This window comes from Chrysemys picta, chromosome 1 (assembly GCF_011386835.1).
Source record: "Chrysemys picta bellii isolate R12L10 chromosome 1, ASM1138683v2, whole genome shotgun sequence".
NCBI lineage: Eukaryota > Metazoa > Chordata > Testudines > Emydidae > Chrysemys > Chrysemys picta.
Genome location: NC_088791.1, coordinates 143239433 through 143253058, shown reverse-complemented (window position 1 = coordinate 143253058; position 13626 = coordinate 143239433). Strand labels below are relative to the sequence as shown.

Genomic DNA, 13626 nt, shown 5'->3' with positions numbered 1-13626 from the left:
CTAGTGTAGAAGGAAGGCGCAGGCAGCGCCACTGCATGGGCTGTCTTGGCCCTTTCAGTGCAGTCCCTCAATGCTTATGCCCAGCTCAATTACAGCCCCGAGCATTGGTGGGATCAGATGGGAAGCTCTCCATCCACTAGACACATGTCGAGCTGTACTCAAGTAGTCCCAGCTCTCCTTAGCTCCTCCACCTCATTCAGGATAGGCCTAAGCAGTCTTGGCTCAGCCCAGCCCCCCTAACTGCATCTTATTAGAGGCACAGAGACCTATTCCAAATGCAGTTTTATTTCATTTTTTAAAATGTTGCTGTTTAATAGCATAGAACTCTCTATGCAATTTTTTTTTTTAAGTTTTAAGTCTTTATCCTTTTGGACCAATGTGTTTCAGCTCCTGAAAATGCAAGAACACCAGAGAGAGGCTAGTGGACACACACAGCATCACATGGCTGCTCTTATCTTACTGGGTGCTGATGTGGGCAGTGTCTTGGCTGCAGCTCTCAGACTCCTTGACCTGAAAAAGTGAAACCAGGGGCACTAGTAACTATAGACACAGACACACCCCTATGCCCAAAGAAATCCGAGCTCTCTGCTCACCTCCTGATGTCTCCTACTGCCTAAGTTGGGAGATGAAGTGCTGGGGGTCGGAATAGGGGAAGTTTGATGGCTGGGCTAGACAGAGAGACCTGGAGGGATGTCCTCCCATTAAAGTTGGGTCCTGGCCATTTATATCTCAGCATCCTAAAGAGAAACAAGGAAAAGGAACAGGAGTACTTGTGGCACCTTAGAGACTAACAAATTTATTAGAGCATAAGCTTTCGTGGACTACATATATATATATATATATCCTCAATATTTATTCCACTCTGTATGCATCCGAAGAAGTGGGCTGTAGTCCACGAAAGCTTATGCTCTAATAAATTTGTTAGTCTCTAAGGTGCCACAAGTACTCCTGTTCTTTTTGCGGATACAGACTAACACGGCTGCTACTCTGAAACCTGTCATTATGCAAGGAAAAGGAGAAGTTCAGCAATGACAAACTCAAGAAAACAAACCCCAGCTACCCAATAGTAGAAAATAATTGTACCAAAGAGAAGAAGCACCGTATCCCCTTGAGCACTCAAAAGTAGCAGTGCCAGCCATACCAATCTGTTGGGAACCTGGTGACTGTATGCGTGGGCACCTGGATGGTTTGTGTAGATCTGTGCCCCAGCACAGATCCACAGACGGCCCCATTCAAAGCAGTTAGAACCAATCAAAATGATAACAGGAGCAAACTAATATCCATTATTCCCCTTTTACTGATGCACCTCCTACCAGCATTCCAGCATCTAACACCACATAATGATATGTCCATCCAGGAGAAGCAGCTACCATACTAAATAGTAATATGCTGATGAGGTACAAAGTACTTGCAAGCTCGAGTGCCTGCATGTTGGGCATCCAAAAATAGAGGCACCCAAAATGAATGGACACTTTTGAAATGTAGCCCATGCAGCATATGGGCTTTCTGTTGTGCATGCAATATGTGGCCTCATGCCTATGCTGCACATATGCTCCAGAGGGCTGTGCCTAGAACTGGAGGGTGCCCAAACTGGAAGTGCCCCAATGCCAAGCTCTGTTGATGGTTGCAGAGGAGGGTATTGCGTGTGATCTTGCAGAACAATTTTCCGTGAGCTAGTGTGGATACAAGGAACAAATACAGAAACAAATGGGACTAAAAGTGATTAGCTGCATCAGCTGACCTTGCAGTGGTTCTGCCCCTAGTACAGAACAGCCTGGCTGTGTGTGTCTCTCTCTCCCTCCCCCTTTGTTCCTCACTTTCTTCCCCTACTTCCATAGCACAGAGTACCTATGGATATCTTCTCTCCCCAGCCTCAGCCTCTGTTCACCCCCTTATTGACCCATTGGCCTCGGGGTCGCATCTCACTCGGATCCCATACCCAGCTGGTACCATCCCCAACCCACTCCTTCCTCACCCACTACATGAGAATGAGGTGCTGCGCCACCAACTTTTCGGTAAGAACACTGGTGGGAGCTGTGGGGCAGGACTGAAGGGCATCAACACAGCTAGAAGAAGCAGAACTGGGATAACAGTGAGAGACTGAGGTGCATTAATAGCTATGGGGTGCTGTAGCACCGGGACTGGAAAATCAGGGTACTGACAGGTTAGGATTGAAAAGCACTGACAGAGCTGTGAGAGGCGAACCCAGGGTTGGAATACTGGACTGAGAGGTGCAATAGGTCTGGATTAAGCAGCATCGATGGAGCTCTACTAGTGGGGCATGATTGAGTCAGGGAGGAGTGGATGATGATGGGGCTGATAAGATGACATGATGTGTTCTTTTTCTTGCTTTTCTTTGGTTGAAGCTGCCCCCTACAGGGACTTGCCGGGATCTCTCTCTGCTCCCATGTCCGCAGCTCATCAGCTCCAGGCCATGCATGCACAGTCAGCAGAGCTGCAGCGTCTGGCTCTGGAGCAGCAGCAATGGCTTCACGCCCATCACCCTCTGCATGGAGTGCCACTCCCTACACAGGAGGATTATTACAGGTGTGTAGAAGCCACTGCTCGGGGGAGCGGGATATAAAACCTTTTGCCTGTAGGGCACTGGTTCAAATCTGGCCCCAGGATGAGGGAACTAATGGGATAAGGGAATGGGATAGGAGGTCCTTTGCCGCAAGGTACCAATTCCAATCAGATCCCAGGTTTGGGGGGACTGGAATATGGAGTCTTTCACTTCTAGGATGCATCAGTTCCACTATGGCCCCAGGTTGGTAGCGATTGAAAGTCATTCACATCTGATGGCTGTTCCATGGCCCTCATGCTAAATGAGTATGTGAAGTTTCAGCCCTGTTCTTAGGAGGGGCAAATGCCTACTTCACAAAAGCTGGCAGCACAATTGCCACTACTAACTGCTCTCCTTGTTGTTAGAGGACTGAAAGGGTCACAGAGCTGGATTCCCCCTCTTCTCTGTGAGGGCTGTCTCCAGGACAGGGAGAGCACATTGGCAGGGGAGCAATATGTGTGTGTTTGGAAGTGAATGGGTTGTACTGCTCTGGGGATTTACCAAGGATTCAGTTACTGAGGCAGCAATTTTATCAGGGACTAAATTGACGTGAATAAATGAATAAATACACTTCACAATATTAAATCCTCTCTTTCTCTTTCTCTCTTTCTCTTTCCATCTTTTCCCTTCATTCTGCTATTGCCTTGCCTCTCCTAGTCACCTGAAGAAAGAAAATGACAAACCCCTTTAAGTGGACCCCAACCCTCACAATGACATCATCATGTCTCCCTCTCCAGAGGAGCAACCAACCAACCAAATCCTGGGGAGGGGAAGCTGTAGAGTGATATATCCCGATCCTACTCAGCACCGTGCAAGACAAGAAGGGGTGGAGAAAACAAGACGGCCACTCTGGGAGCAAAGAGCGGGAGGGGAGAGAAGAGGGGAAGGGAGTAAAACACCAACAAAAAATTGGAGCATTGGCTGGACTTTGAAAGGGGCACTGAAAGAGACAAAGTTGATGTTGCAAAGAGCTGGCGGTACAAAGAATCATGGGGGATTCAAAATGGCTGCTGCTCCATCTTCTCTTTTAAAAGTTATTGTGTTCAATTTTTAAAAAAATGGTGGACAGCATCTTGAGATTTTTCTCCATAGGGCGGCAGCCCCTTCTGCTTCTTTGAGTGAGCAAATGTGGCCAAGAGGCAGCCACTCAAACCCTGGTGGAATTGCTTTTCCAACTGGCCCCACCCCACCCTGTTTGATGTAAGATATGGCTTAGAAGTGCAAGGCATCATGGGACTTTTCAAAAATGGGCAATGCTGCTTCCCACACTCCAAGTCCTTTCAGGAGTGAATGTGGCAAAGAGATGCAAGCACCATTGGAACTTTTCAGAATGAACACTGTGACTTTCCCACACTATTCTTGAGGGACTGGGCCTGGCCATGAGGTGCAAAGCACCATAGGACTGTTTTCAAGAAGGTGGCTGTATTTTCTCCCACCTTGAGGGAACAGACATTGCCAGAAGGTGCAAAGCACCATGGGACTGTTTTTGAGATAGTAATTGCCCCTCTCCCTCCCAGCCCACTTGGAAGGGTTGATGTGGTCAAGAGACACAGGATATCCTGGGACTGTTTTCAAGATGGTGGCTGCCCCTTTCCCTTCACCCATTCCAGTTGATGTACTTTAACTCATGCACATCCCATTAGACGTGGCGGTTTTGTGTAGCAATTTGTGACTCTCCAATCCGTGTGTGTGTGTGTGTCTGATCTCACAGTTGTATATCTCGATCTGTCCCCATATATATATTTACTTAAAACATTAAAAAAAGCTATGGAAAAATACCCAAAGTCCCCCACATTCCCAGCCCCCAACATGCATTCTAATAATTTATATATATAAATATATATATGAAGCTCTTAAAAAAGAAAAGCAACCAAACAAAAAACCCTTCCAGAAACTGACTTTCTTGTGTTCATTTCAAAGGAGCTGGGAGTAAGGGGATGTGAAAAACAGCACACTGCACTGCAGTGTGTGAAAATGGAGCATGATCCCCCAGATGCACAGTGGCCCTAGCTCCAGGATGGGGTGTAGGGAGATGGGATGTGGCCAAGTCATGAAGGGTGATACCTCTGAGATAGGGCCCCCAATACGCGGGCAAGTTGCGGGTATGGAAAGATTTGACGTGCAAGATATGAAGGACAGCTTCTCTGAGAACGCAGCACCTATGACTGTCAGCTGGGGTGTTGAGATAAGGGCCCTGTGCATGATATTAAAAAAAGGTGACCTAGTGCCAGGTTGTGGTGTGGAGGAGATGGAGATGGCGAGGGAACAAAGGGCAACACCCCATCAGTCAAGTACCCCCAGTATTAAAGAACCGTGGAAATCTGAGGCATAGCCAGAATATGAAGGGCAATACCTCCAGTGGCAAAACAGAGTGTGGGGGAGAAGAGGCAGGGCCAGGGCATGATGAACAACACTGGCCCTAACAGCAATCTGCTTTACGCCAATCTGCTTGCTAAGAGATGGGGCAATATATGAAGAGTAGCACCTCCTGGAGCACAGTAGCCCATAACACCAAGTTGAGGGAGGGGAGAAAGTGCATGTCCAGGGTATGAAGGGTAGAATAGTGCCGCCTAACAGGTTGGGGTACTGACAGATGCAGTGTGTCTGGGGTATGAGCAGTACAGCAGAACCTCAGACTTGCGAACACCTCAGGAATGGAGGTTGTTCTTTCAAAAATTTACAACTGAACATTGACTAATTACAGCTTTGAAACTTTACTATGCAGAAGAAAAATGCTGCTTTTAACTACCTAAATATAATGAAACAAGCCCAAAGCTTTTTTTTAACCTTCCCTTTATTTTTAGTAGTGTATTTTTAACACAGTACTGTACTTGCTTTTTGGGGGGGGGGAGTGGGGGGAGCTGACTCTGCTGCTGCGTGATTGCATATTTCCGATTCCAAATGAGGTGTGTGGTTGACCAGTCAGTTTGTAATTCTGAGGTTCTACTGTACTTCCTGCAGCCCAGTACCCCCTAATGCCAACCTGTGTTATGGGGGAGATGAGCATGTCCAGGAGCTGAGGGGCATCACCTCCACACCTCATTGCTGTGAGTCTGCAGAGCAGTGGTGTAAATAGAAATCATTTCTTGCCAGTACTGCACTCATGGGAGGGACACAAGGGAGGACACATGACCCTCCATGTGACTCCTCCCCGTCCCCAGCCCAGAGCTCCCATGCGCTCCCTGTCCCTCTGACACCCCCCTTACCTGTCTAAAATGATGCTTTGGGCTCCTGGTGCCACCTGTACTTCCAGGTGTCATTGAGGATCCAGCAGCTCCCCAAATTTAAAACTTCTTAAATGAAAGAAGGATAGGAAGGACAATCACCCCACTTTCCATTAATACACTAACCGTGCCTCCCTTATGTCCAAAGTAAGCATCCCCCAAACTAAGCTTCTGCCAGCTTGCAGAATTTTATCTAAGTATTGCTCTCCACCAGGCACTAGGAAAGCATCTGGGTTTGATGGAAAAGAGGCATAGAACTGTGTGTGCCATGTACATCTTGATAGAACTACAGCCCAAATTGTTTTATTATTTTTCTCAGCATGACATGCAGGAGGGGCAATCAAAATCAGCCTGGCAGACAGGGCCGTCCCTAGCCATTTTGGTGCCCTACGCAGCCCCCCAGGCCTCTGGAGGGGGGGGCTCAGGAGCAGCCTTGAGGGGAAGGGGGGAACTGCTCCCCAGCACGAGCTGGCAGAGGGGAGCGGGTTGGGGCCAGGCCACTCCACTTCCTGCCGCCCCGTGTGTGCAGGGCAGGCCCAACCCCGCACTCACGGGGCGGCGGAAAGTGGAGAGACCCGGCCCCAGCCTGCTCCGCTCTGCTACCCTGGCTCCCAGGCTTGGGGGGCAGAGGGAAACTGCCCCCCAGCACTCACCGGCAGCGCGGCTGGAAGCCAGCGGTGCGGAGTGGGCTAGGGCCAGGTCGCTCCACTTACCGCCACCCGGTGAGTGCAGGGCAGGCCTGACCCCTGCTGCAGTCCTCAGAGAAAGGGGGTGGAGTGGGGGCAGAGCAAGAGCAGGGGCTTTGGGGAAGGGGTGGAGTGGGGACAGGGCTGGGGCGGCGCAGGAGTGTGGGCCATGGGGAAGAGGCGGAGCAGGGCCAGGTACAGCTTTCCTGGGCAGCTCAGCCGGCTGGGGGATCAGGCTGGCCACTGGAGCAGCACACAGCTGCCTAGGGCACCAGGAAATTTGGCGCAATTTGGTGCCCCAAATTTCCTGGTACCCTACGCAGCTGCATACTGTGTGTATGGGTAAGGACGGCCCTGCTGGCAGAACATGCATGCAAACTCTCTTTGGACAGATAAGCAATTGATCAAAATCACATTCTCTGATCTCTTGGGGCCAAATCCTGTTCCCATTGAGATCAAAAGGAGTTTTGCTATTGAGTTCAATGGGAACAGGCTTTGACATTTGGAGAGGAAAGAACAAAACCACTCAAGCAAGGGCTATGTTGCTTATACCACATGTATCAAAGGCTGCTGACTCATGTGAGAAAGTCAGCAGACATCTGATTTTTGTCCATTGCAAGGGAGAAATCAGCAATCAATGAGGCTAGAACAGTCTCTGTACCATATCCAACTCATAAGTCCATCTGCAAAGGATCAAGGAAATATGAAGGCTCCAGATTACCTTCAAGTCCTCAGTCCCTTGGTTAGAATGCTCCCATTAGTATATGTTCATAGTCCAGAGGCTGGAGCAGGAAAGAGGCAAAATGGATATGTTTCCAAGCCAGGGCCTTTTAGCTTCTGCCAAGTGCCAAGTAAAGGGAAATCTGTTCTTACTGTGAAAGATGGTGTTTGGAATCACATGGGCAAGTTACATGTCCATCACCCCCACCCATATTCTAGTTAGAACAGGGGTCAGCAACCTTTCAGAAATGGTGTCCCAAGTCTTCATTTATTCACTCTAATTTAAGGTTTTGCGTGCCAGTAATACATTATAACGTTTTTAGAATGTCTCTTTCTATAAGTCTATAATATATAACTAAACTATTGTTGTATGTAAAGTAAATAAGGTTTTTAAAATGTTTAAGAAGCTTCATTTAAAATTAAATTAAAATGCAGAGTCCCCCGGACCAGTGGCCAGGACACGGGCAGTGTGAGTGCCACTGAAAATCAGCTGGCATGCCGCCTTTGGTACACATGCCATAGATTGCCTACCCTTGAGTTAGAACATTCACAAAAAGTCCATTAAGTGTAGACAAGTGTTTTCCAGGGTTCATTGTGAGCTAAGTGTTCCTTCATGGGCCATTCAATTTGACTTGTCCCTTCATGTGCTGGTTAAATACCTTGTGGGCATTACCACAGGAGCAAACACAGTAAATGTAGCTAATATTCATAATTTCAGATACCAAGATGAATATACCTGTATAGAAATAGCATAATCATAAGTACCAGCTATTTCACCTACATGACTACTCCCAAAAGAGATTCTGAAAAATCACACCATGTACCTGAGACCCTATGTGCCAGCACCATGCCCCACTGGAGTTTTGTTATCTGTTATGTAACTACAGAGATGAAGCCAGTGACATGACTCCGTTTAGCTTAAAAGGGCAAGGTTAATTTTTAGCTGTTCAGGTGTGACCGCACCTTTTATCAGTGAGGACATACTGGCTGGCACACATTCAGGTTAATGGGCTTCAGTGTGCCTTTGCAGTTACCTTTTTAATGTTCATAAACCTGGTATGTGCTGAGGTGGTTTAAAGCATAACACAGGTTTGTAGGTTTGCAAATCTGTGAACCTCTGCCTCTTTGAGATTTTATTTTATTTTATTTTATTTTTTGCTGGTCATAATGTGGGAGGGTATCCTCTCCACCCTCTGCTCATGAGGTTATGTATTTGTCTTGTAACATTCTTCTGAACACCAGTTGGAAGGATTTTTTCCCCCCCATAAGTGTGGACTGAGTCTTTTCTCTCAAGAAAGCATGTAATTTTTTCAGGTTCACACTGATTAACACAGAAAACAATTGGGGCTGTTAAACTTTCTTCAAATTCCATAGAAAATTTAGTTCAGCTATATTTTCCAGTACAGTGATGAAATGGGTGTTAATACTCACTTTTCCCCAAAATGTGTAGTATTTCAGTCTGTTTATATGGAATATGGGAGTTGGATGAGGAGCCATTTCAGCATATGTATGACTTATTAAAAGACAATTTTTAAGTAGAACTGTATCCTAAACTGCATTATGATATTGAATCTCCCATTGAAATGCAATGTTTGGGTACAACTTCCTTTATAGGAACAGAACAGACTCCTGAAACTCTTACCACAAAAGTGGTCCACAGACATGGAAATAGTCCCATTGTCTTCAGTAGGATTGATCAAATGATTAAGGGTTTACAGGATTAGGTTCCAAGTTTGTAAATTGTTCTAGATGAAACTGACAATGTCTAAACTGTCAGATTAGAAGGGGCATCATTGGAATAAAGGTGGGCAGATGTGTGATAAATCTTAGCTCTGTTGCTAAAATGAGGGACATATTTTCAGCAAAGATTTTGGCAGATTCCTGAGGTAGCTGGTTTAAGGTCATCAGTGTCCGGTATTATAATCTTCACTTATAGTTCTCTCACCCACAAAGCTGGAAAAGTAGGCATTTGTTTTCTTTGTTTTGCTGCCCCAGTTCCATTTAGTAAAATGCATGTTAGAGTAGTCTGTCTGCAAAGAGTTCTATGTACACTGGGGACAACACCTGATTCGTGTCAGGCTGCAGAACTGGTCTGAAATCAGAATCCAAACATCCTCTGGTCAGTGCAAGCACAGGCATTCCTCTAATGATTTGGACTTGATGTGATGCAGTATGAATGTCATAGATAATTCAGACCAATGGGGAGAAACAGAATCAAAAACACTGTTTAAACACCTTCCGTCCCCCCCTCCTCTTGACCAATTTAACAGCACAATACATTTGCTAATAAACTTAAACAACGCCTTTGTTTAAGTTCGTTAGCATATGCATTGTGCTGTTAAAGCCATATAAAGAATGAATGCCCCCCCCCCCAGCCCTGTTCCCCTTTAAGGAGCAGAGCGCAGCTGGGGTGGGGGGGGGGTAGCCCCAAGTCTTTCAGGTACCCTGTACCCCCTAAAAATCTCTTGCCTGTACAGCGTACTGGAGAGTACCACCGTACTTGCACTACTGGTGCAGAGATAAATTCGCTAAAGGCAGCGCACTGCTGTGCACAAACCGGGGCTCTATCTCCCCTCTAGTCTGAAAACCAGCATTGGGGACTGCGGCTGCGCCAAACAACTACTTCCTCCCTCCCCTTTCCTCCACCTTTCTGCCTTTCTTCCCCTTCTCCGCACGCTATTGCTACCGGGGGCGTGGCTTATATTCGTTTACACCAATAGGAAACCACGTCATCTACATATAGCTTATTTGTTCAAAAAAGCCTTCTTTTGCGGGGCTCAAAATACGAACCGCGTGGCACTGGGGGCCCCGGCACCTTTGTAGAGGCGGTGCAAAGCCGCCAAGAGGGCTGCTTGCCTGGCCTGCAAGTCACCCTCAGCGGGAGAGCTCTACAGCCAGGGTGGGGACCCGCGCTCGTGGCAGAATTTCTTAGTGATTTCAGCTCTTTTAGTATTTGTCTAGCAGGCTTCCTGATGTGCCGGGAAGCCTCTGAGGACGGTGAATATTAGACTCGTAATGAGCCGTGTTATGCTCTCAGGGCACTTAGTGTGGGGGTATTATAGGGTCTTCTGTGCTCTGAATAAGCAGCCCGGGTAATAAAGCACTCACCAGGCGGGGACGGAGGGCGGGAGCCAGCCGCGGTGCGCGCGGTCAGGTGTGGCGCCGTGCATAGCCAATAGTGGCCTACTGGGGGTGTGGGCATCGTAGGAGAGGTGCAGCAGGGACTGATTCCCCTCCCCCCATCTTTGGCGGCATCTCCTCACGGTCTCTCCCCCCAAGCCGTGATTCCTCCCAGCCTCTAGACGTCAGGACGCGGGCCGGCGGCAGCGGCGCAGGCTCGCTCTCCTGCCGAAGCAGCTTCCCCCGCCCGCCCGAGCCCATGGTCCTGGCCGGGGCCTGCTGCGCCGCCAGGGCGCGGTGACATGAGCGTCCCCGCCCCATGTCCAGCCTGCAGCGCCCCATGGCTGCTCCGGCCCAGGCCCCGCCGGGCTCGCTGAGCGCCGAGCAGGCCAAAGGTGAGGGTGAGGGCGTGGGGGCGGGCTGGCGGGCTGGCGGATAGGAGCCTCCCAGGAGTCCCCCTGCCCCCCCCCCCCCCGAAACTTGTCTCGGCCTGCCAGCAAAATGCGGCAGCAGCGCTGCCCGCGCGCTGCGCGATACCCAGCATCTCGCTCATTGCGGAGATGGGAAGTGACCTCCCTAGCCGGCGGAGCGGGAGCACCGCCCCATCCCTAGCCCACTTGCCCCTGCTCCCTTCCCAGGGCCAGGAGCGGGCCTGACTCCTCGGCTCCCCTGGCAGAGAGTGCTCCAGCGCCGCTGGGGAGGGGGGCTTGGGCGCCGCGTCGGGCTCTCACTGCTGTGCCTGTCTGTCCCTAGTGGTTCTGGCCGAGGTCATCAAGGCCTTCGGCTCCCCGGAGAATGCCCAGCGCATGGAGGAGGCCCGGGATAACGCCTGCAATGACATGGGCAAGATGCTGCAGTTCCTGCTGCCCGTGGCCACCCAGATCCAGCAGGATGTGATCAAAGCCTATGGCTTCAGTAATGATGGAGAGGGTAGGTTCGCCTTGGTTGGGAAGACAGAGCTGGGCTGCGGCAGTTTCCCTTTCCTCCCTTTGTGTTTGAGGGTCCCTCCTGGAGCAGGGAGCATACAGCCTCGTGGGTCTAGGGGAATGGGCAATGCAAGCAAAATTTCAGTTTAGCCGTTGGTTCCATATGCAGGATTCTCCACCTGTGGCTGCAGCTCCTTTGTCTGGCCACAGGATGGTATCCTTGGTAAACCTACCATTTGGGGAATCTTGTGTCAACAGTTAGACTTGTTCTGAGCTGTTTTTCTCTCTTCTCCTTCTCTCTCTTAGGGGTTCTGAAATTTGCCAGACTGATAAAATCTTATGAGTCCCAGGACCCAGAGATTGCAAACATGTCCGGGAAGCTAAAAGCCATGTTCCTGCCTCCAATGACACTGCCCCCACACGGGGCTGGGACAGGGGGTGTGGCTGCCTCCTGAAATTGGGACCCTCTGCTGGCCTTCCTGGGCAAGGTCACATGACATTCAGTGTGTGAGAATTTTTGGCTAGTTATATTCCAGGACTGCTCTCCACCATTATCATCAGTGTGCTGCAATTGGTCAGAAGAGCCACCTACTTCCTGGAAGCTCTGGAGCAACTGGCTTCTTTGTGCATCTTTGATTTTTGTGCTTGTGAATAAAAGCTGCTTTGAAAATGTCCCCCTGTGTGTTTCTGAGTGAGTCTGTGTCCAGTCTGGATCCTGCTGCTGCTTCCTGGGGAAAAGGGCACTCCTCACTGAATTTAAGGCAGAAGAGAGTTCTGGTTATCTCCTCCCCTAATGGTAACCCTGTAATCCTTGTGGCTCTGCCTTGAGGAGACAGCACGTTGCGTGAGATAAATTAGAGGAAATAGAAATCATAACACCACCCCCCCCCCCATACCACACATCTTAGCCTGGAAGTAAAAGGCTTGAAACCAGTTAACATTTTCTAAACATCCAACCTTGTAGGCCCAGCAGGGAGTGCTGTAGGCCAGCACTGAGAGGCAGCAGAGTGAAGGGGGTTCAGAATTGGAACAGCAGGCATGTAGGTGTGGGGCTGCATGTATATCTCTCAACCTGCCAAGACCCAAGCATCGGATGCAATGGCTCCGTCTAGTTTTGGAAAATAGGTTGTGTTTAAAAATGTGGTAGCAGAGACTACTTAATAACCTGTTTATACTAGTTTAGGTGTGTTTAACACTTTTAGCGGGATCCTAGGGTTGATCACCACAAGGTAACGTGTTTCTAATGGTGTTAAACTGTGTCTTCTTAAAAGATAGTGTTTAACAATGTGTAAGTTAAAAGATGTTGGCTAAAGTATTCTTAAACACAATTTATTTTCCTAGTCTAGACAGGGCAATGTGTGACAAAGACCCAAAATGAGGGGCACAATACATTATTGATGCATGAAATTTAAGAAGCTGCACAATTCTTGAAAGTAAAGGCCTCTATAACTCAGGGTGGGTCTATAGTAGAAAATTAGATTGACCCAGATATGTCGCTCAGGGATGTGACACCCCTGACTGATGTAGTTAAGCTAACCCAAGTCCCTGTGTAGGCAACACTAGATTGATGGAAGAATTCTTCCGTTACTCTAGGTACCACCTCTCGGGGAGGTGGATTTACTGCAGTGATGGGAGAACCCTCCCATTGCTGTAGTAAAGGTCTACATTGAAGCAGCACAATGGTATTTTAAGTGTAGACCTCCAGGTGCATTCTTGGCTTTAGAGCCTGATAAAAGGGACCTGTGGTGGGAGAAATAGATAGACCTGTAGCATTTAAAGTGTAGACATAGCCTCAGCCTCATGATCTGCATTTCTGATATTAATTTTCAACAATAAAAGTGAGGGGACACCACATTTGTGGGGAATGTAGGTACTCTGGGATTTGAATGAGGGGCATTTGACTGATGTGACTTCAGGGCAGGAATGAAGTCCAATGGCGGAGCTATGTGGGAACTGTGTGCAGGGGGGGCTGCAGGGCAGGACTGAGAGGCATTGGCAGGGCTGTGTGGAGAGCCTAGCACTGGAATAGCAGGGGGCTGCAGGGCGGGACTGAGGGGCATTGGCAGAGCTATGTGGGGAGCCCAGCACTGGAATAGCAGGGGGCTGCAGGGCAGGACTGAGGGACATTGGCAGGGCTGTGTGGAGAGCCTAGCACTGGAATAGCAGGGGGCTGCAGGGCAGGACTGAGGGGCATTGGCAGAGCTATGTGGGGAGCCCAGCACTGGAATAGCAGGGGGCTGCAGGGCGGGACTGAGGGGCATTGGCAGAGCTATGTGGGGAGCCCAGCACTGGAATAGCAGGGGGCTGCAGGGCAGGACTGAGGTACATTGGCAGAGCAGTGTGCGGAGCTTAGTGCTGGAATAGAAGGGGGCTGCAGGGCAGGACTG

General features: G+C 49.2%; 2 protein-coding genes and 1 non-coding gene across 19 annotated transcripts in view; all 3 read left to right on the top strand.

Annotated features, from left to right (window-relative positions):
- Nucleotides 1–4341, top strand: part of ATN1 (atrophin 1) — a 76618-nt gene extending 72277 nt beyond the window's left edge. For 9 of the 15 annotated variants that reach the window (XM_005312012.5, XM_008176002.4, XM_005312014.5 and 6 more), the window contains 3 exons: nt 1839–2015; nt 2367–2547; nt 3221–4341. In XM_005312012.5, the coding sequence (XP_005312069.1) occupies nt 1839–2015; nt 2367–2547; nt 3221–3254 (392 nt within the window). In that variant the 3' untranslated portion in view covers nt 3255–4341. Of the gene's footprint in view, nt 1–387; nt 798–1838; nt 2016–2366; nt 2548–3220 lie in introns of those variants that run through there. The other 6 variants (XM_065585337.1, XM_065585333.1, XM_042855053.2 and 3 more) reach the window with 3 other exon arrangements.
- A 5607-nt stretch (nt 4342–9948) lies between these two features.
- C1H12orf57 (chromosome 1 C12orf57 homolog) lies at nt 9949–11913 on the top strand. 3 transcript variants are annotated; one of them, XM_024112507.3, is made up of 3 exons: nt 9949–10190; nt 11067–11243; nt 11546–11913. In XM_024112507.3, exons 1-3 carry the CDS (start codon nt 10166–10168, stop codon nt 11692–11694), a joined length of 351 nt encoding a protein of 116 aa, XP_023968275.2. In that variant the 5' UTR covers nt 9949–10165; the 3' UTR covers nt 11695–11913. The 3 variants fall into 3 exon arrangements, with proteins under 3 accessions (XP_023968275.2, XP_023968276.1, XP_005312083.1); XM_024112508.3 differs by having other exon boundaries at nt 9951–10092; XM_005312026.4 differs by lacking the exon at nt 9949–10190 and adding an exon at nt 10424–10708.
- LOC112060731 (U7 small nuclear RNA) lies at nt 10123–10183 on the top strand. The gene has a single exon (XR_002889945.1). It is a non-coding gene; the product is annotated as a U7 small nuclear RNA (small nuclear RNA).
- Nucleotides 11914–13626: the final 1713 nt, after the last annotated feature.